This window comes from Triplophysa dalaica, chromosome 4 (genome assembly GCF_015846415.1).
Source record: "Triplophysa dalaica isolate WHDGS20190420 chromosome 4, ASM1584641v1, whole genome shotgun sequence".
Classification (NCBI taxonomy): Eukaryota; Metazoa; Chordata; class Actinopteri; order Cypriniformes; family Nemacheilidae; genus Triplophysa; species Triplophysa dalaica.
Genome location: NC_079545.1, coordinates 27,326,241 through 27,348,950, shown reverse-complemented (window position 1 = coordinate 27,348,950; position 22,710 = coordinate 27,326,241). Strand labels below are relative to the sequence as shown.

General features: G+C 39.9%; 1 protein-coding gene across 1 annotated transcript; it reads right to left on the bottom strand.

Moving 5' to 3' along the window:
• Window positions 1-1,789: 1,789 nt before the first annotated feature.
• Window positions 1,790-22,368, bottom strand: rictora (RPTOR independent companion of MTOR, complex 2 a). The gene is made up of 38 exons (XM_056745938.1): window positions 22,245-22,368; window positions 22,076-22,123; window positions 21,311-21,408; window positions 20,449-20,513; window positions 20,146-20,277; window positions 19,959-20,022; window positions 19,736-19,862; window positions 18,669-18,838; window positions 17,861-17,928; window positions 17,512-17,579; window positions 17,338-17,420; window positions 16,995-17,082; window positions 16,808-16,898; window positions 15,230-15,296; window positions 15,049-15,129; window positions 14,702-14,802; window positions 14,408-14,567; window positions 13,159-13,260; window positions 12,992-13,038; window positions 12,761-12,896; window positions 12,480-12,679; window positions 12,098-12,224; window positions 11,307-11,471; window positions 9,939-10,015; window positions 9,759-9,837; window positions 9,569-9,678; window positions 9,396-9,483; window positions 9,212-9,304; window positions 9,027-9,133; window positions 8,322-8,551; window positions 6,483-7,467; window positions 5,680-5,857; window positions 5,381-5,465; window positions 5,098-5,304; window positions 4,862-5,017; window positions 4,655-4,778; window positions 3,856-3,994; window positions 1,790-3,155 (listed from the first exon to the last, which is right to left on the bottom strand). Exons 1-38 carry the CDS (start codon window positions 22,312-22,314, stop codon window positions 3,087-3,089), a joined length of 5,085 nt encoding a protein of 1,694 aa, XP_056601916.1. The 5' UTR covers window positions 22,315-22,368; the 3' UTR covers window positions 1,790-3,086.
• Window positions 22,369-22,710: the final 342 nt, after the last annotated feature.

The following is a 22,710-nucleotide window of genomic DNA, read 5'->3' as shown; positions in this document are numbered from 1 at the left end:
CCTTAAAACCTTCCATTTTTAAGAAAACTTTAGCAATTGTTTCGTTGTTTGTGAAGCTGTCATAATGTTTGGCTTGTGATCTCAATGCTTTTCAACACTTTCACCAATATGTAGCGCCAGCACGCAGTGTTTCGAACGCTTCGAAAACGATTCAAAGCTTCGTTTCTCCCATCACTACTGACAAATCAAGCTCAGTACTAAAAGCAGTTTTGCAGTTTTGTTATTGCAAAAAGAAGCAAGCCTCTTTAACTTAAGCTGTTTGCCCATGAATGATAGACGCATTCTTTTATTTTCTGCACGTTTCTGTCGAAAGCGGGAAGATTCTAAGGGCCTGTGCACCTTTGGGGTATGACTCCTCTTCCAACATCTTGTAGAAAACAAAAAGCCATTAGTTTTAAAACCATAAATATTTTGTGGTTCTTATCATTTCAATGCTGAGCTGTTGTTTGTCTAATAACCTTTACACATACTTTTTGCTGTCAGTACACTTTACTTTCTGTTCTGATATCTAGTGGGAAAAATTGTCTGTTCCTTACCCAAACCACATCATACCAGTTCCTAAGGCTGTATGGACAGGTCAGATAACAAACCAAGAATCAACGGAGTAGCACTTCTGTGTCTCTAGTTGGGTTCTCCTGGTACCGTTAATAAGAAACAATTGTGGCTGCAGATCAACTCGGTGGTAGAAGGCTGTTGAGATTATGATTGAGAATATACAATTATCTAACAGTAGAGTTCTTATATTGTTGCATACATTATGAACATTATGAACACTTACTTGTAACAAATTTGATCCAATAATATTTAAGACCAAGCGCTAAATGGAAGTTCTGAAACTCAAGGTAACCTTGTTAAAAGTGAATTTAAAGAGTTAACATTTATAATCTCAAACATAAGCAGTAGAGTATTGACAAATGGAAAATTCAAATTCAAAACGAACAGGTAATCTGAACTGAGAGTCCAGACACTATTCCTTGTTGAATATACGGACATGATTCAGTAGTTCTTGATGATTTCGGGTATCCATTGTATATTAGTTTTTACCATTGTACACAAATGTATTAAAAAATGATGTAATAGCAAGCGTACCACTATTAAATACGTACCTTGTTGCCTAGGATTTATTTGTTGCAGAAAAACAACAATTGTTTAATAAAAAATAAGAGATAACAGGAAATTACCTGATTGGTTGTAGAAGGGACAACCTTTCAGAAGTTTTACTATAACTGTAGGCTGGAAAACGCTCGGTTGTCAGATGACTTGGAACATCTCACTTTGTTTGAGTCGAGCAACTAAAGTTAAGTCTTTGACATCTGGACCTTCTTTGTCTGAGATTTTTTGAGCTGCAAGATCGTTTTCTCCCTCAACAATACACACACACATATAAACGAAAAGTTTTGCAGGTATTAAATACACAAGTAGATTTGTGTCCATTCAGTGTGCATTCGAAACAACGAGAGAGAGGAGTCAGTGCTGTGTGCGAACTGAACAAATACTCAGAAATCACCTCATCAAGATGTCCATTTACATGTTTTGTACATTTCTGACAGTGTTTCAGTATCTGTAAAGATTCAGTGCAGGTTGATAAAGTATTAAACACCAGATATTTGCTCCAGGTTAAACAAAGTCAATATATTGGATTAGTTGGTTCATTTTAAAGAATTTTTCAAGATAATTACAAGCATTTTTTCAATAGCACCTGTATCGTTTGAAAACTCTTTAACCCCAAAATTAAAAGATAAAAAACATAGCCTACAAAATGAAAACAACGTTATTTTAAGACCCAAACTGGTAAGTGTGGCATTTTTATTACAATTCTCATGTGGAATTTATTTTTTCATGAATGATGATCCTCATTAAATACAGTAAAGACAAACCGGGTATATTTTCCATTGTGATGATAAAACTTAATTGTCCAACTGGGCTTAAGTTTCATTAGGACAAATGAGTCTTAATTGCCCTAAAATATAACTTTTGTCTTTATTCTTTACACACAACATATGGGTCACCTGTAGACCTCACAGACTTGTATTTTAAAGTGACAGTTCACCCAAATAAAATAAAATTGTGTCATCATTTACTGACCTCACGTCAGTCCAAACCTGTATGACTTTCTTATGCAGAACACAAAAGAAAGATGTTTTGAATAACCAAACAACATTAACCATTAACTTTCACAAAAGAAAAGTTTCCGATTATGAATGACATCCAGTTAAAGTGAATAAATGACGAAAGAATTTAAATCTTTGGGTGAATTTTCCCACGTGAAAAATAAACATTTGTTGTTTGTAAACGTGAAATGAGTCAAAATAAGATCAACAGTTTTAAATAGAATTTAACAGGTAATAAACCCAGAACAGGTCCAGCTGATAATCACTCGTACTAAACCTGTCAAATTAACTATTACTCTGTGTTAACATAAAAAGTCACATTTAGGACATTTAAGAACATTCACTCTAAAGTTTTCATCACGATGTAAAGAAAATCCTATTTCCATTTCTGCGTCTTAAACAGAGCTGCTAATAAATACATTTCACAAGAAAATAAGATGTCAAGCACATGACAGATCCCCCAAAAAACACCATATGAGTTACAATGCGGTTCTCAAAAATACTGAATTCTGATCGTCTGGAGGTCATACAAACCCACACACACATGTACAAAAAAAGAAGAAAAATAAATAGTATAAACGTAATTGATCTTCTCAGTTCAGGAGAGTTTTCTGTGGTGTTTACATGACTGATACATCAGCGTGTATGCGTCACGTGACCTTTCATCTCATCTGTACATCCGGCGCTCTTAAAGTGTAAACAGCATTTTATTTATTTAAATTGTTCTAGTCTTTAGCTCTGATTCACAGTCTGAAGACATTATTTGGTAAATCGTCCCTCGTTCAGACACGCAATGGAAAGTCCAGGGGCGTGTTTCTCCTGTTCCTTCACCGTGGTGTTCTCGTTCCTTCATGCTCTCATCCACTTCAGCGCTACGTCAGCGTTTTCTCCGTCCTGTTGTCGTGCATGTGAGACAATGGAAGATGAAGCGGAGGAATGAGAGTAACAGGTGTTTCAGAAAGTTTGTAGGAGATATCAAGACTCTGACGTCTCCACTGGAGCAGATTTTGGCTTCGCCAACACGGCTTCAGCTTCATCATACAGCTGGAGACGACAAACATCATCAGACAGAAACACAAACACCATTACATGTTTCCATCAACCTGTTTTATGTGCATTTCTTTGCGATAATGCATTAGAAACACTGGATGGACAGGCTAAGGTATGCATTATTTCTAATGCTGTGTTCACACCAAAGGTGAATTAAGTGTTTTGCACGAGTAAATTACATACAAAGTTAATGCAAAGATGCGAATAGTGAATTTTTTTCACTATAAGTGACATTTACAGCTTTGGATGGAAACATATCTCGAGACAAACTGTTGAAGCTGTGAGCTTCAGATGAGCTTCATATGATCTCTGGAGGTACATGACATTAAGCGGCGGTTTTCCAGGACAGGGATTATCTTAAACCAGAACTAGGCTTTAGTTAAATTAGAATACCCAAGTCGTTTTTAAAGACATACTTTACAAAGAAACATTTCTGTAGTGCATCTTGAGACAAAACAGTCGTACTGATATATTTAAGATATGCCAGTGCAAGTTGTTTTCAACCAAAACACAGCTCACATTTAAATTAGTCTGAGACTAGGCTTAAGGCCTGTCCGGGAAACAGCCCCAATATGTGATCAAATCTGTCACTGTCACTGGCAAACTTGTTTTAAAATTTCTGTATAATTTTAGAGTCAAAAAAACGACTTTAGACGGTTGCAGCGTGACTGAACAGAAATGAAGGAAAACATACTGAACTGAACTGCACGTCCTGGAAGAGCTCCTGAATGAAGCGTCGTGAAGCCAGACGAAACGTGCAGTTGGCTAACAGGAAGGAGACCTCTGAGTAAAGGCAGATGTCATCGAATGCATATGGAAACTTCTCTTTTATCCTGTGATACACAAACATCACATGAGAACACTGTAACATCAATATCTGTGGCTAAAACACAAAAGCTACTTTAATCAAAGTGCCACTGCTCTTCTGCATAAATGAATCTGATTCACACCAAAGGTCCTACAGGACTCGTCCATCTAATAACACGTAATAAATCAACTGTCTGAGCAAACAGGCATTACAAAATACTTTTTTCTTTGTTAACGAACAAAAACCCAACAAATGATTCCCAACAATCTTAAAGGAACAGTTCACCCTAAAAGGAAAATTCTGTCATTATTTACTCACCATCAGATCATTCCAAACCTGTATCAATGTCTTTGTTCTGCTAAACACAAAGGGAGATGTTTGAAAGAATGTCAGTAACCAAACAGATCTCATCCCCCATTTACTGCCATAGTAGGAAGAGGGATGAAATCTCTTTGGTTACCTACATTCTTACAAATATCTTCCTTTGTGTTCAGCAGAACGAAGTAATTGATGCATATTTGGAAAAATCTGATGGCGAATGAAAAATTACAGAATTTTAATTTTTGAGATCACTTTAAATGTAAAAACATTACTGATGTCTTACTGTAGTGACAACAAACAGACAAAATAAAAAGACACATTTGATATCACACACACTCGCACATCATTTGCCATTTGGCCTTACTTGAGCAGTCCCGTTTCATGACCTTTGGTACCGACGGATGAACTGAGATTGATGACCAAACGCAGAACCTCTTTTCTCAACAGGACTTTACAGGCATGTCCGTCCTCAGATATTGCTTTACCATCTAAACACATATACACCAGTATATACTTTACCACTGCTATAATATAACCATCTATGGGTGGATATTTGGGGTGTCTTTCTCACCCAGTATGAGTTCTGTACTGGGAGTGCTGCTGGCCGAGCCCTGACTCACAGCTGCGTCACTGCAGCCTGAAACTCCCGAGTACTTTGAATGCGCGATCACCTCCAGGTGATTATGGGATGGCTGTCTGTGCCACTGAGAGAAGCCATCCGTCAGATCTGACAACAAGTGATGATAGAAACTCTTCTTATTGCATCATCACAAAACAAAGTCAATAAAAAAATGTCTATAGACTCACCTGTGCGAGTGTGTGTGTTGTTCAGATGGTTGTGTGTGTCCGAGTCGAGTACAGTGAGAGCGCTGCAGTACAGACAGTTCTCCTCCGTGTGTTCCTGTAAACCTGACGTCTCATCATCACCCAACAGATGATGCTGATCCGAACGACTGCTGTTCAACAGCTCTGTAATACTGACCTGCTGCTTCAGAGCGGGACCGCGACAAGACTCTAAAAAACACACAGATTTAAATGATGTATCGCTGCTAAAAATCATTCATACGACATGAAAAATATTGTCCTTTACCATCAGTTTCTCCAAAAATAAATTGGGGAGAGTTTTCTCCGGCAGGTGGGCTTGTTCTCTTCTGGAAATATGACGTTTCTTTAATCTAAACAATAAATAAATAAGCATTTGAAACAGTGACGGATATATCTGCATAATGCATGATAAACTATTTGTTTTGGGGAATTATCAAGTTTTTAAGCTTGGTTAGTTTCACGCAAAAACACTTTTCGTCAGAGTGAGGGCTGCACAATAAAGAAATGATTGAAATATTACAAATGTGCATATTGCGATGCTAATGGAACAGTACTGATGTGTACCTGGAACAGATGGTTGATGTCCATGGGCAATGCGAGGCCGATGTAATCCTCACTGCAGCCAAAGGTGGCGCTGGAGACCATAGAGCGCAGAGACGATGAACGCTGCAGGGTCGAGTGATTGATCGGACTCAACAAGTCCTCTTTATCCAGTGACGCAAAACTCAAAGCTTTCAAAAACCTGCGAGTCAACACAAACATCAGCTTTATAGGCCAATATCTCTACTACACGTAGACTCTAAAATCTGCACAACTTTTGTTTAGAGTTCACATAAACGAGTAGGAACTTCAGGAGACCCTGTTCTACACAACACACTAGTTCATGGCTATTTGAGGGTCCAGCCTAAGTATTTCTACATGACAACGTGTAGAGTTTGACTACGTCAACAGTCTTCTATGATGGAAACGCTACAGCGGATCTCATCTAATGAGGGGAAACCTATTCTAGAACCGTCCCACCCACCATGGTACCAGAGTTCTGGAAATTCTGCGACCGCAACTGAATGGCCCAGAGTAGCTGAACCTTTTACAAGAACACCTGAAGACCAGCCAAGAAAAAAAAAACCTACAATTTCTTACACAACAGTCAATTTATAAGAGAAGCTAAATGTGGTGTTTTGAACTCAAGGTCATTCTCACCAAACAAGTGAATAACACAAACAGCACTCCAAATATTTATAAAAAAAATTCCAGACAATTAAAATTATTTAATGTAATTTTACCATTTTTTGGGGCGTGAAACAACATTTTCAAACAGATTACATGGAACTAGCAAAAATAAATTCAGAAAATGAAAGTTAGTGTACCCCCGTGGTGTGAGCCGTATGTCGAGGCTGCGTGTTTTCATCGTGATGGTGTCTGTATACAGCACGTCTTTAGCGGGAGAAGAAAGAGCTTCACTGTGGGAAAGAGATGAATGAATCCTCTGCTGCTGCAGACGCTTTAACACGTCGTATCCCAAAGCGTCACGTGGACTCGTGTACATAAAACTGCAGTCCACGAGGCTATTGATGGTGTTCACGGAGGGAGATCTCAGCGACTGGGCCCTGCGAGGGAGTGTGTGTGACGACCCGGGCGGAATAAGAGATGTGGAATTGGATTTTGACAACGGGATGTGGCCGCGAGCGGAATGGGGGCTGAGCGAGTTTTGCATTTTCACGGTCTTGGCGCTCACCACCGTATTGAGGCTGGCGCAGTCCGTATCCATGGTGACAGCCATCTCTCGAGAAGGGGAGGAGCTCATGGAACTGATGCCGCTAGTGGTGGTGTCTGTGTTGAAGCTCTGACTGCGACTTTTAAATGTGCCGCCGTCTGGCAGCACGGAGGAGCGGTCACGCGTCAGTTGCTCCCTACTACTCGGCTCACCATCACCCGGGGTCACGGCCTTATGCTGACCTCCGACGTCTGAATCTGAGTTTTCATCTGACAGAGTGTTTATGAGCACGAAAGACGTCTCCAGGTTGACTGTCGGGCTGCAAGACACACGACTGCCGTTATAAAACACGTCTCCCTCTCCCGAGTGACCAAGCGAGCAGTTTGAAGATTCTGTCGTTGTTTGGTTCCGGCGCATGAGCCTCAGATCCTCGGGTGATTTTCCCACATTAGTGCCTTTGGAGTCGCTCCGACCCTTCTTAGTGGAGAGAGACAGAGAGTTCAGGAAACGGTTTCTGAGGTGTGACGGCGTCAGGATGGTGAATGGGCTTCGGTCTTTCTGAGGTTTCGTGTGTCCGAAGAGAGAAGAGTCATCGTACATGTCCAACCCTTCACGATCATCATCCATGAAGTACAAACCTGACAACACACACATATCCAAGATAACACTTTTAGGTCACACACTTTAATAAAGTATGTCAAAATGAACTGATATTATATTGAAGTCACCCATCCACCAATTCATAAATCATGAACCTTCTCAACAAAAAAATTATATATGAAACGTTTTATACATTTTTATACAAATTTTATTCTAACTTCGTGAATTTTTTAACACTTTAATGTGGGTAGGTTTAAAAAAAATCAAGTTCAAAGATTTGATTCAGAACAGATTCAGGAGGATGATTCCTTCTAAGGGCTAAGTTATGGTCGAGCGTGGGACCTACGCGGTAGGTTACGTGTCGGTTTTAATTTACACTTCTCTGTTGTCCGCGTAGAAAGGCAATGACCACTTGGCGTCAGTGCCCACTCGGTTGATACTTGTGTAACCAAAACAAGAGCTGAAGAAGAATAAGCTCGTTTGAGAAGCATTAGCAGTGATAGCGGCAAGTAAACGGTCACTTTTGTTGCAGCTTGAGATGTTAAATACAGAAGAACAAATCATTTACTTGGATAATTCATTAGGAATTCGTTTGAGTAAACATGATGCTATCGCAGAGTTTTTTGACCTGAGGGAGTGGTTCAAACAAAACAAAGACAACGTTTGTGGTCTGCGTAAGGTCTGCTTTGAGTTGACGCGTTGTTACATTTTTTAGAGGTGCGCGTCAGGTTACGTCGTGGGGTACGCGGCTCTTCGTAGACTACGAAGAGATATGACTGAAAATCTTACGGATGACCAGAAAAGAGTTAAAAGATCATATTTGTGTTGAGATTTCACAAAAAGTAACCAAAGTGTCATTTCGTAAGACAGTAAACAGTGATGTTGGACTCACTCGGCTGACTTTCGCTCTCACTGTTGTGTCGTGAGCTGATTGATTCAGAGGTGAGAGAGAGCGTGCTGGGTACAGACGACAGTTCACTGGGCAGTGGAGCGTCCAACTCATCAGGGACGACAGGCCACTGCTGTCTTCTGCTGTGACGTACCGAATCCCATCCTAACACCTTCAGCACATCACCGCCCTGTCTCGTCCGGCTGATCACACCCAACACATACACACATGTACTGCACACAACACACACAACACACGATTAACACACTAGTCATTCATTCTGCTATTTTAGATCCATGTAGTTCAAAAGGTTAAAATATAATAATACATTTGTGTTACTTTAAGCACTCAGTGGAAAATTAAATTGCTTCGATGTTTCTCTTTCAAGAGATTTGATGGATTTTTATATTGCGTTTCATTAACGGTTGTCTACGTTTATTTATGTAGGTTGTAAAGGTGAAATAATCTGGATTTGGGTCAATTTATAAGAAATGTTGGAGTTCATTTAAGATCTTCAATAATACAAACTTTCGATTGCAGACTTGACAGATCTGAGCTCGTTGTTTGCTTCTCAAACTCAAATGACAGACACATTTGTGAGATTTCAGACTTTTTCTCTCAAAAGAAGTTTCAGATTTCTCTCCATTTAATCTCGCCGATGTCTAGGAAAAATACTTCAGATATTAAAGACGTCTATCACAATATTACCCTCGTACAGACAGAACCTCGCAGTGTTGTGCCAGTGCGATAATGTCTGGCAACAGGTTCTCCTCCTGCAGCAGGTTGAGTCCCCAGTTTGAGCTGCCGATGTGTCCCTGAAAACAAGGACGACGTTTTCATTCCTCGTGAACAAAATGACACATCTAGAGAAATCCTCAAAGAACGCTACTGACCAGAGCCCAGAGCACAGCTTTCAAGCGTTTAATGCCTTCCCATTTATCCAAAATTGGAGATCGAACCGTGTGGCAGAGATCCTGAACTACACCCTAACAAACACATACACATTTAAAAATAAAAATCGTAAAACACCGGTACGTCACATGATCGGACGAGAAGCATGTGAATGAATACACACACCTGTGCTTCTAACAGAAGACAGCCGGTCTTATCGTGAACCAGCTGCCCGTACAAATGAACCGGAAGAAAGACATTCGGCCTCTGTGACCTGACGTGAGAACGAGATGTCATGGTTAAAATGATCAAGTGCAATATAAATTTCTTTAATAACATGATGAGAAACCTTTGCAAACCTTTGGTTGCTGCGACGGACGTAGTTGTCTCCGTCGACAGGTTTGCGATATGTCGTAAGCGCTTCGTTCAGCTGCTCTTCGATCATGTCCACATACTTTAAATTATACTCCTGCAAAAAGAAAAGCATTCGCTAAAGACAAAACTAGATGTAAAACAATGAATTGAGTACGAGGGATTCGAGGTGATTACCTTCTGCCATATTTCCAGCTGTTTGTCGACGTAACCTCTTTCATTCAGGTATGTGAAGCCTTTCGGGATGGACAGAAACCTGCACGAGAGAAGACCGAAGACAACAAACAGAGGTCAGTGAGAGGATAAAAGACTCCAGTAATAAATCAACACATTCACATAAAGTTCAATGAGTTTGACCTCAACAGCAGCAGAAGTCCTTTATCTCCCAGATGAGACAGCGCTGGTCTCATGTGAATCAAAGTGTGGAGGTTCGCCTGTGCTCATCAAACAAACATATCGGAGAGAAACATGAGCATTCTGGCTAGATCTGTACCAACTAGAGATGAAACCATTCCTTCAGCTCACAATGTGATACGATACCATAGACTGTATAAATATGGATGTAGTGTCCGTGGCGACACCCGAGGGTTTGTGAAGAGTAAAAACACGAGAAAAGTTCAGAATTACTCAACTTTGAATAAACTACAGAACAGTCTCACATTAAAAGTTTTTAACGGGAAATTATATTTCCTTTATTTTCGGTATTAAGGTTATTTAGAAAAATGTTTGGAGTACGTGTGATTGCCAACTGCGCTGGAGTGTAGATTCAAATGCATAACATAGAAACTTCAAGCAATTAAAATAGTTTTGTTTGGTATTTGATGGTAAATATATATATTATATAAGATATATTTTGTTTCCTTTACATCGTGTAGCGCTGCACAGACAGAAAAGCACAAAGCATCTTTGATTAATTGCTCTCGTGTTGTTTTGATAACATAAGCAGATCTGCGCAACACGCACATAAAGTCGAACACATAACACTCACAAATGAGCCTTTTTGAAGGCGTACTACTTATAGAACCCTACTCACTACTCCCATTTTCACAACACTTTGCATTCATTTAAGATTTAATTTAAGACGTTGAAATCTTTGTTTTTACAAAACGGCTTTCTGGAATAATCTTGTGCGAAAGAGAACTTAATACTGATGCTGCGCTCTCTGACAGAGATTCACTGACGCAGCCTTTAGCCCGTGACTGTATACACCAGACGGGACCGCTGTCGCATTCTGAAGCATCCCATAAGTAGTATCTTAAAGCAACTGTTTCAAATCACACTTAAATGGTTCAGAAACCTTTAAATGAACGAGAGCGTGATTATATAATGTAACAATAGAAAAAAGGATAACTAAATAAACAAATGCCGCATTAATTGCGTTAAATGTTTTATAATGGAGCTAATCTGGAAAAAAATTATCGCATGCGTCAAGGCGTTACCTTTGACGTCCCTAATATAATCAAACTAAGACTTTGTCTGTGCTTTTCCTATAATGGATTTGTTTTACATGTTTTGAGAAAAATCAACATATTCATGTTTGCCGTGAACACACTACCCGCTGGTGTTCAAAACATGTATTGCGATACATTTAACAGATCAACCAAATCTATTTTCAGCAGGCTTACAGTGAACAATTACATCCCTAATATCAACTGTCTAATAAAAGACCCATGATCACATTTATCAAGATTGTTAATGACAAATGATGTTAGCCGTGGGCTTCACCTTGTCCTCACAGGCTTCATCCAGGATGTCCAGCGCTTCCATCGAGATGGTTTTGTTGTGGTCGTGGAGCTGCGTGACCAGTAACTCCATCCCCCAGTTACTGAAGAACTCAACGTTAGCTCGCAGCAGCACACGCAGATGTTTGGTGCCGTACAGACGACAGTTCTGTCACAAGACAAACACGGAGATCAGCAGTTATGCATCTATACATGGTGTGTTTCATCTAAAAAACATCGTTAACATGTCCGTTTCGATATACAAATCAGAAATGCCCAGTAGGAACTATTACAATGTCTTTAAAAAGTGTGTTCCTGTGTGTGAATGTAAAGTCGTAAAAGTTGTAAAAGTAGTAAAGTGGAAAGTGAATGAATAACAAAGTTATTGGGTCGGGAAAAAAGGAGTCGACTATGAATCACGCGAAAGAGTCGTCTGCCGTCTAATTTCCGTTCATGGTCAGATTTGCGTCACCTGCCTACTGTACGTTCCATTAGCGACACTGGACGCGGTACACCAATCACAGCAGACAAGACCCTCTGACCAATCAGAATCAGATCAGAATTGTGAAGCGTCATGAGGTGGGCCGGCCTCAAGCATCCCTAACATGTCATGTGGCAAACACACACGTCAGGTTTTCACATTTTATGAAGAACTTACGAAGCAAAGCTTCATAGAAAACTGGTCTAGTTTGATTTTTCGCTGTTTTCCCTGCTGTGACCCATTCAGGTCTCGCATCATTTCAGTATCATTTTGTGTAATCGTAACACATTTTTTGTTCGTACGGGATGTCTTACGTCAGTGGCTGCGGTGAGGATCTTGGACAGGATGACTCGAGAGAGTCCATCTCTGCTGTAGTCCAGCGTCGACACTGTCAACTTCAACAGATGATCTTGGTTTTTCATTAAGCACATGTTTAACAGACTGCACGAAAAACAACAACAACAACAACATCAATACACTAAGACTGAGCTGATAAACATGCTAATGTCTACTAGACATACTATGAATTTACCATGTTTACTATACTCATAGTTTCTCTCCAAGTTCAATGTAGTGCTGTTCCCTAAAGTAACGTAAGTTATGTAAAAACTATACATATATAAATGATCATTATTTACTACCACAGTATCAGCAAAGTACCACCGCATGACCATCCGACAGCATTGCTTCTCTCACCACTGAAATACGCCACATTTCTCCAGCATCTTGACTCCGGCCGGCTGTGACGACAGGGTACCCACAAACAGGAAGTAGTGCTGACTGAGTGTTTTGAGGAGGCCGTTGCTATGGAGACCGCGTTCAGATTTGAACCCCGAGGAGGAAGTGAGCCACTGTGCGACATCCTTCACCAGCTCCTCTAAATACATATGACCGTCCTACAAGACATAAACTGAGAACGTCGGGTTGCAGTCGAGACGAGAGTATCTTGCTCAGCGAGGGATGTGCGAGTCTCTCACCTCCTCAGAATCCAAGAGGAACTGCACGAACTGACATCCGGCTACCGTCAGCTGCCTGGATTTACTGTGATCCAGCTCCAGAGTTGAGTACAGCTTACTGCTGGGCTTATAGAAATACAGCAACCTCCTCACAAACCTACACACACATGAACATCAGTGTAGATCACGAGACAAAACGCTGCACGTGTGGTGTGTGTGTGTGTGTGTGATGACGGGCCACGCAGGTCTTACTTGTGCATTTGTTCGTCTTTGTTGTTTTTAAGGTTCACGTTCGGCCACTAGAGGAGAAAACAAAGCAACCGGTCACAAACACAGCATCCTTACCCAGAGTAGGAATAGTGAAGGTCATGTGACCAATCCAAGACATTATAAACAAGCGACTGTGAGGATGATTCTACCTTCAGTATAGTGATGATAAGAACCCAGTTCCACTCCAGATTCTGTTTGTGACTGAGAATCTGACTGTCCCTCAGATTCATCATCAGCGCCTCCTCAGTGTCCTACACACACACGCCGAGCCAGAGACAACTTGTTCAATAGAAGTTTTACATCACGTTAAAGCTATCTATAAAATGTTGGAGCAGGTGAAAAAACATATTTATTGTACATCACCGTTTTCTACACAAATCTACGTCATGTAAAGAACATTGATATCTTTAATAATGACTAAGTAAGAACATGTTTTGGATTGAAAACAAGGATTGGCTCAAAAGCGACTTTCTGTATTTTATTGTGCAAAAGAATAATTTGTAGTGACAATATACGTCTCTCTCTCTCTCTCAAACAATTTGTTGAATGGGACCTGTATTTTGGTGCCGTTTAAAGAAACCGAATGGTACATAGACATCTAGTGGTTGAGCTTGGTATCGCAGTCTAAATTCAAAATATTTGACAGACAAGTTTAGCCAAGCAATGGTTCTTTTCAGTTTATTTTGATTGTTATCAGAAATAATCTACAGGTGCTCTTTTTTTTGTTAATGTGTACCGTAAATTAAATTGGGGTCACAAAAGTGCGTATGCGCAGTAACGTTTGTGTATTTCGTTAAGATGAAACCGTCTTTTTATAATATGCTATAATAACTAAAAATATATTTGAAATCCTCTCTCCCTCTCTCATCATGAGTCATGTTCGGTAAAATGTATTCAGCAATTTCACATTTTTGTCCGAACATTTGCGATGGCCGAACATTTGGTTCATCCCTATGTATTCGCGCCATATGACCACTTTAAAATGGTCAGTTCGTGTGCATATCAGGCATGTTTAAATATTGTGAAATCTACATCACGCGTGACATTTCCAACCTGATCGCGTAACACGGAAGTCGTGGTCGTGCATAGCAGACGCAGTGCAAGCCGTGTAAGTATGTTTAAGAAGCTTTGTTTTCTTGGAAAATGACCAATCGTTTCGCAGAGATATTTCGAACCTATTGCAGCTGCGATGAAACTGAAATTTTGACCGTAACCACCAACGGCCCCCGTTCAAGTGCATTATATGGAGAAGAACTCTGGAAAGCATTCCTCATAAACCTCAATTTGTTTTTTGACAGAATAAACTCACAGACGACTTGTTTGACATGTGGCTGAGTGACTTATGGTGACATTTTTATTTTATAGTGAACTACTCCTTTAACGTCACAGACGTAATACCTTCGTGATATAGGCGTCTATGTGTGACCGTTGATCTTTCTTGTGTGTGGATGTGGCCGTCCTGCGCAGAATGTGATCCAGGTAAAGACTGTACGGGCTGGGCCCTCGCCGTTTCTTTTCGTGGAAGCGCTTCAGGTGGTTAACAGCTGCGCTGGCTCGTCTGAAGAAACACCAGATTACGAAGATTAACAGCGAAGATAAAAGCACAGCGCTGCTGGAAATGTTAAGCTGTTTACAGGTACATGAAAACGTCAGTGGAAACGTATGAAACGACGTCACTTGCGTTGTACTCACAATTGTTTCTCCTGATCGATGTCAAATGAAGCTGCCATGTTGATCAGCGTTGGTAAACAGTGTAAATGATGACTGTGAGAGTGAGGAAGAATCGTATTGGCCTGAAAGAGAGAGGACGACACACAAACATGTTTGTTTTTGATTATTGTAGTCTGATGTGACTCCTGCGGTATGGTATAAACTATGTGTTTATAAGGATGTGGTGAAAAACAAGTTTCTGGCGTGTCGCTGTGTTTGAAGCAATTCATATCGGTAATGTAGAACTGTAGAACACGAGACATCACAAACAGAATGTATGCGTGAGCACTTCAAGTCAATTGGAGTTGCAAGCAAAGACACCGTCGTACCATGTGCAGAAGCTCTCCGAGAAGTACTGTAGCTCTGACTGATATCTGTCCATCACTGCCCGTCACCACCTCCACCAGACCCTGAACCAAAACACACACAATAAGCGTGAAAGATATCAAAGCCATCATGTTCCATGGTTAAAGAACGAGAATCAAATCAACGGATGAAATCTTTTTCTACCTCCAGCAGTCCACTGTTGATAAAGGCTGACAGCAGCAAAGCCAGATAGTTATCCATCAGATCTGGTCTGGAAAAACAAAAATCACATCCCGAACAGCTTTACACGACAGAAGAAACATTTATTTCTTACATGTGAGATGTTTAGAAAAGTGTTTCTCAACTGGTCTCAGACACAACATCACCAATTAAAACGTCATTCTTAATGTTAGAGACTTTTATTTTGAAAGACGTGAGTTAGAGGTGTTGGCAGATGCCTGAGCGAGTGAGCGCTCGCAGTCCCATTTCAATATCTGCGTTTAGGCAAGATGTTGTCGGACTGAACGTCTGTAGCTGAATTTTTTTGAATAAACAGATTAAATAAATGTTATATATGGCAGTGTTTTATGAGAAATATATCAAGTAATTTTATTAAAATTTATAACGGTAATAGTAAATAAACGTGTCAAAAAAATGTTTTGTTCTCTATATTGAAAATGAACACATAAAAGCATGACAAATAATGTAGAAGTGAACTTATCCATTTTACAAAAAAATACATAAAGCCACACAGGTGTAATGATGAATATCCATGACAGTACTGTCAGACGCAGAATATTTTACGTCAGTGTTCGAAATTGTTCAGTCATTTTCATTCACTTCTTCCCCATATAGTGGACTATTTTAAAATCGCTATATAGGGAATAGTGAATGAGTGAGCGAATTCTGACGCAGCTAGTGTCATTATTCTATCGTTATTGTTACAAAATAAAAGTCTTTCATCGAACGAACAATCCTGTCCTGTCAGACGTTATACAGTGCTATACTCACGCAAATGCGGCGGCGTGCGTGGTTTCCACTCAAGCTCAAAAGAAACTACGAGCATGGAATGTAACGTGAAATAAACTAGAGTACCTAACAATCACATAACTGGAATTTCGTGTGTTAGCTGGGGAGGATTTACATGAAGGTACGATATTCATCTTTCATTAACAGTTTGTGTTAGTATCGTGTTTTCACCATGGTGCCGCAAACACCATATTATTTTCGTCATGTTATTTTATATATGTTTATATTAAGGAAGTTGCTCAAACCAACAGGTTTATTAACAAACTAGTGTTATTAAATAGCCTAACCTTGAACGGGTACTTCACCCAAAAATGAAAATTCTGTCATTATTTTCTCACCTTCGAAATGTTTATAAATGTCTTTGTTCCGAAGAAACACAGAGAAAGATATTTGGAAGAATGCTTATAACCAAACAGATCTCGACACCCATTGACTCCAATAGTAGAAAAAAAACAATGGTAGTCAAAAGTGACGCAGAACTGTTTGCTGTCCTACGTTCTTCAAAATGTCTTTTCTTCAACAGAACAAAAAATTATAAAAAGTTATTTTTCCTACTATGGGAGGAAACACACATTTTTGTTAGTATTTTAGTATTAGTCGCTCATTCTTTTAAACAAACTACATATAATATATATGGCGGCTCGATGGTCATGGGAAAAAGTGGGTCCCATTCGTGTTAGAAGCAAAAACAAACATGTGATTTTTTGCCATCTGTAATAAAACGGTGAAATGCTTTATGTAGTGTATATTTACCTGGATCGTGCTCTGTGAGGCAATATGACTTTACCCTCGGCTGCTACAAATCCATCAGATAACCTCCAGCCGTCCTGAAACCTGCTGGGGTCTGAAGGTCACAATGACACACATCACACAAACATACACACTAAAGGACAGGAATGACAGAACACATTAACTATCAGTTTCAGTCTGTGATTCTCACCCACACTGTGCAGAGCTTCCTCAAAATCATCCGTCACCATGGGAGCAGGCAATCTGAAGATGTCATACATGACCTCTAACAAAGCTTTCTGTAGAAACAGACGCATATCTGATCATAACAGCAGATGGGTTCGAAACAACATGACGGTGAGAAAAGACATTTTCATTCACAGGTGAACTAGATTCCTGCAGCTCGAACTGTGCATTACAACAAATCAGTTTATAAAAGATTCAATGATTCAAGTTCTTGCTTATCTGAATCTTCTCTTGAAAATATTAAAATTGCATTCGTTATCTAAACCACTTCGATGATTGAAAAGATTTGTGAAGTGTTTAAGACTCACCCTGACTTCCATGTTCGGTATACAGAGCAGACCGATCAAAGACTGAACGCCCGAGTTTCCAGCTTTACACAGATTGATGATACCTGCAGGAGAACACATGAGCAGACCACATGACAGGTGAGATGCGTGAGGCGGCACTTTTCATTCAGACGCAAACTGAAGTGGACGTCATACCTGACCATGAGCGGAACGCAGCCACGATGGCCATTTTACTGGATAAAAAACGACTCTCTCTGTCCTCTCTATGAAAAATCACACAGCGCGAGTAAAACACACTTATGAAGTCATACGCAACAGATTTTTCTAATCTAAGCATACAGTAGTATGTGAGTAAATGAGGGCGACTGAGTGCCAAAAAAACTTGAAAATAAACAAACCCGAAACGGAAAATTGAGCTTGTTATAAAGAAGACTGAAAAATGTGTGATGTGAACGGAAGGATTGAAGGCGATCAGTAAATTAGTGTATAATTGATTTGCACTAAGATAAAACATCGAATATGTACATATGAAGAAAGTACTCACTTGATCTGTGCCTCCGCTGTGTCGGGGTTGTGTCTGTAGTGAAAGTCTGTGTAAGGTGCGAGAATTTGCTGGAAAAGATAGATACAACTTCAACAACTTGAAAAAAATGATAACTAGAAAAAAAAATAACTTCAGTTTTATTTGACTTGTAAAATCTTTCTTTTAAAGACATGAATGGTGGAGAGATACAGGACAGGATACTACTTGGGGGGAGAGTGAGAGAGAGAGAGAGAGAGAGAGAGAGAGAGGAGATTCAAATGTTTTTTTAGTTTAGTTAATATAACATATTATATATAGACGGTTTCACTTTAACGAAATACACAAACGTTACTGCGCATGCGCACTATTGTGACCCCAACTTAATTTCGCAAAGAGTCACAAACCTGTATATTAAACTTTAAACGCACTTGGGTATATTGAAACAGAACAATCGCGTAGCTTGATCAAACAGGATCAGGTTATTTTACATTTAAGACACAGAATAACAACAAAATATCACAAAATTAGCTGTAAAGAGAGGATGCAATCATATGAACCGCTGCCTTAAATTCGACGACACACCGAATTTAGTTATTTAAGCAATGAATGGAAGAAATGCTTGCTCGCTCAACACAAACAGGAGTGTTATGATTTTAGGAGACACAGGAGAACGGTTGATTTTCATTACTGAGATGGGCGTATGGGTGTTCGAATCGAGATCGCCATCTGATAACGATTAATCGTGCCGCTCTAACACATTTGATTTTGGAGTTCTGCATGTCACACTCTTCATGCATCAGTTTGTGTGTTTGGTGTTGTGTGTGTGTACCTCTAGTTCAACATCAGCGCGCAGGTATTGTCGTGTTTGGGGGTGATTGAGCAGGTGCAGTATGGTGGTGATCAGAGCTTCGTTGATGCGGCTCAGCTGACAGTCCAGAACGTTCTTTAGAATGGTGCTCAGACCTCCCTGCAGGGCCACCACCTCTGGGTTTCTCAACGCTGAAAGAGAACAAAAAACCTTTCACAGTGAATATCAAAGACATACGTTAAACAGTGATAGAGCTCACGACACACAATAGAAATAGCAGTGGAAACAATGCTGGTTTTGAATCTGATATAAGAAATATCTAGTGCGTACACTGACATTACAAGTGCTGTAAGAGGAATGGCCTGTCCACACCGGGGACGATTATCGCATGCGTTTATCATCGACGTTTAACGCTTCGTCACTAAACAAAGGGCGCCAATGTGAGGGTGCACACCGATGTTGTTTTTAAACGCATCTGGCACGTTTTTTTTTTTGCGCAGCATTACAAACTGGCCGAAACGATTCACTCAGCTCACGATGCAATAAGATTCAAGATTCTGATCTCACAATGCGATTTATTCACGATTTACTTAAGATTTATTTTTACAAAATGAGTTGAAAAAAATTAGTTTCCCTTGCATTATTTCTTAAATGCTTCATGTTTCTTTGTCTAATAAAATCTGCAATTTTAAAACAAATTAATAATAGAAAAATCGTCACACATTATAATTGATTTTCAACCGTCTGACGGAGAATCGTTACATCTCTAGGAAGCAAGATGAATTCTTCTTCTGTGTGACAAGCGAGTGTCAGAAGCATAAAGTTGCGCAGCGCCACCTTGTGTACCAGAAGTCAATTTGCACATTCACTTGGCTCGTCGCAAGTGAAAATCGTTTGGGTATGAACGCCAGAAAACGTGCAATTTTCGTCCCTGTGAGGACAGGCCTTAAAGTCTGGAGCACGCTGCCAGTGACAAATGTAATATATTTTAAGACGAACATTTTGGTCAATTGGTTGAATGCATTTTTAAACACAATTAGAGAATACAAAACAGTGGGGAAAAAATGTCAAAATAACGACACTCTTACCAAGTTCACAAATAGTGGCGATACACGCTCGCACCATCCGATCTCTCTCCTGCAGTCCATCGTTTCCCACGGCGATCAAAGAATTGGTCACCGACCTCGGGAAGAGCTGCGCATTCACCGTTATCATCTGAATGGGAAAAATAAGAGATTGACCACAGAGAAAGATGACATTCAATACACAAACCTTTAAAAAGAGAATCGAGCCTAAGGTCAAATGTCGTACCTTTCTGACCAATCGGAGGGCTTGAGTTCTTTCCACCTCATTACTCTGCTGGATGTCAACACACCTGAACGCAAACTTGTAAATCTCAGAAAAGAAGACATACTGGAGCATCCACACATCACTTATCTGTTAAAGCAACAGACGCTATGGTTTGTGAAATATGGAGGAAGCTGGTGGGCAGGTTTACCTGGAGATGAGGTAATCCACCTGCAGCCGAAGAACTTTCTGAAGGACGCTGCTCTCTCGGATCAGATAGCGCAACACTCTCAAACCCGCTGCCCGAACCTCTTTAACTTCATTCAGCAATGCCACGCGCAAACTAACATCACGAAAAACGTGAGAGGATCACAAAAACACATCATTTACATCCACATTATTTTCTAAAAATGAGTTCAGATAAGAAAAACTAAAGTGATTCAGATAAACTTCAATCTGACAGTGTTTCTACTCTGATACAACAGAGCGTTTAAATGTTATTCGTGACGCTCACCAAATGATGATTTCCTCGTATGTAAATCCCAGCTTTTCTTCACAATGATTGACACTGTTTAGGAGCTGAAAAAGAGAGACAGTTCATCTTAATAAAACGTACAGATCTCCATTTGTTATCAAGTTTATCATTTTATCTGTTTATGTTCACGCACTGTTTATCTATAAAATCTCTCAAAGCTCTAAACTCCAAAAACAAGAGGAACACAAACTGTTGTTTTTGCGTGTAATGGTGAAGCTGCATGATGACCTTAGCAGGCCGATATGCATGTGCACATGTTTGTGATGATGTCAGACCTCAGGCAGTCACAGGGGCTCATGTGACCCCGTGAGAGGATTAGATCTCCTGTATGTCAGCCGCCTTAAAATAACAAACATGCGCGCACGCACACACACACACACACACAGTGTTCACTAACCAGAAGATGAACAAGACATATATAATATATAGTGTGTGTATTTCAAACATGTACAGACACACATGAAACTAAACACAAACTGCCTGTGGTTGTATACCACAGATCTGCCCAGAGTAAAAGAATCAACAAACAGAATAATATTACATTAATAGCTCTTTCTAAAGTCTGCATAAACCTCACACCGAATCTAGACTAAAGGTATCACAAAGCTAGGGTGTGTATTGTCACATTGCATGTATGTGAAAACGTTTCACACTTAGTCTTGGCTTAAGTGTGAACAACAGTAAAAGAAAGTCTTCTCACGTCAAGAGACTCAGACCCTAAACCTAACCAGAACCTATGCAGACTTCCCAGCAAAACAGCACAAAAAAAGGAAATAAAATCCTGTCGATGTTGTCTGGGCCCGTTCGTGATCTCCGGCAACATTCACTGAAGCTCCGTTACCTTCACAAAGTTGTTCAGATGGCCAAGCTTTCTCATGTTTGAGACCCCGTGAGGTTTTGCGATGTTCTGCAGGATCTCACGCATGTTATCGGAGGGTTCTGTGGAAAGCAGTAATCACAAGATGAAGATCCTGATACATCAGGAGAGATTTTAACCAGCAGCGCATGTCCATGCACACCATCAAAAGGAAATATGTTATTAAACATTTAGGATCATGTGTCACATATTCGATATTATGACCAATATTCTGTGATCCCGATTTCGTCTTTACACAAAATAGGGCACTTTTTTGATCGCGGTATAAATCACGTGGGGGTACAAGAAAGCATCAAGGCACCTTAATACCAAGGTGACAATATGATGTTCTTTATATAACAATATAATATTAAAACACCTACACGTTAGTATTAACCATTGATAAACTGCAATATGTACTGTAATAGTGTAAGGTTTTAAAACACTATAACATCATCTATGAATGTTAATAGAGAAAATACTGAAGTACTTTGATGTATGTGCATGACACAGAGATGACAGCATACATGATGCATCCCAGATGTTGTCTATTCAAGCAGTGTGTTATGTTTAAGACACAAACATCTCATACAAACATGTTCTTATTTCTCTGCAGGCCACAGATTGAGATGAAAAATGAAAGCGGTGATGTAATAACGTTAGATTTGATGACTGCTTGGATATTGGGAGCCACTACGATGATGTTAAAGGTGATTGGGAGTGTTGTTTATTGTCTTTAGGGGGACTCACCCCGCGTGAGATCCAGCGGTACATTCTCCTCCCCGCTGTCATTCCGACCTGGTAAACACACACAGTGACATAATAAAGATTCGCGAGCCTCTACAACGACACAAAGGGGAGGTTTTATTAAAAACGCAGGCTGTTAAAGGTAGCCGGCTTGTGGGTGGTGTTCACTTGCCTCGCATCCGTACACTCCGGGTCTGACGGCCGCGGATGCTGACCGCCATGTTGGCAGGGACGTTCATCATCACAACACCGGAACTCTCGCAAACTCTCGCGATGTTTGTGAAAAGTGCTCTTTTCAGATGCAACCTCAGGAAATTCTTATCTACCTTTTTACACATTTGGCAGATTATTTTTTCTCAAAAGCGATTAACAGTAAATGATATGCTATAAGTTTGCTTTTATCGTTTTTATATATTTGTGTTTTTCATATGTGAAACATCTTTCGGCCTCAGCACTGGTGCGAGGACAGCACTAATGTTTATAAAATGAAAGCAATTTAATACGTCAATATTCAGTAAATAATACCGACAGTAATGATCACAAGAAATCCTGTAATGTAACGAAATTTGTTTAAAAATATAAAATAATACATTTCACTTAGGCTTAACTTCATTTGGAGGCATCATTTGATAAACTAC

Bases quoted from the DNA above. Each gene is read 5' to 3' on its own strand.
- rictora (XM_056745938.1), bottom strand. From the start codon at position 22,314: ATGATGAACGTCCCTGCCAACATGGCGGTCAGCATCCGCGGCCGTCAG. The intron at 22,124-22,244 runs GCAAGTGAACAC...TGTGTTTACCAG, and splicing joins CCGGAGTGTACGGATGCGAG to GTCGGAATGACAGCGGGGAG. The intron at 12,225-12,479 runs GTGAGAGAAGCA...TTTTTCGTGCAG, and splicing joins AAATGTGGCGTATTTCAGTG to TCTGTTAAACATGTGCTTAA.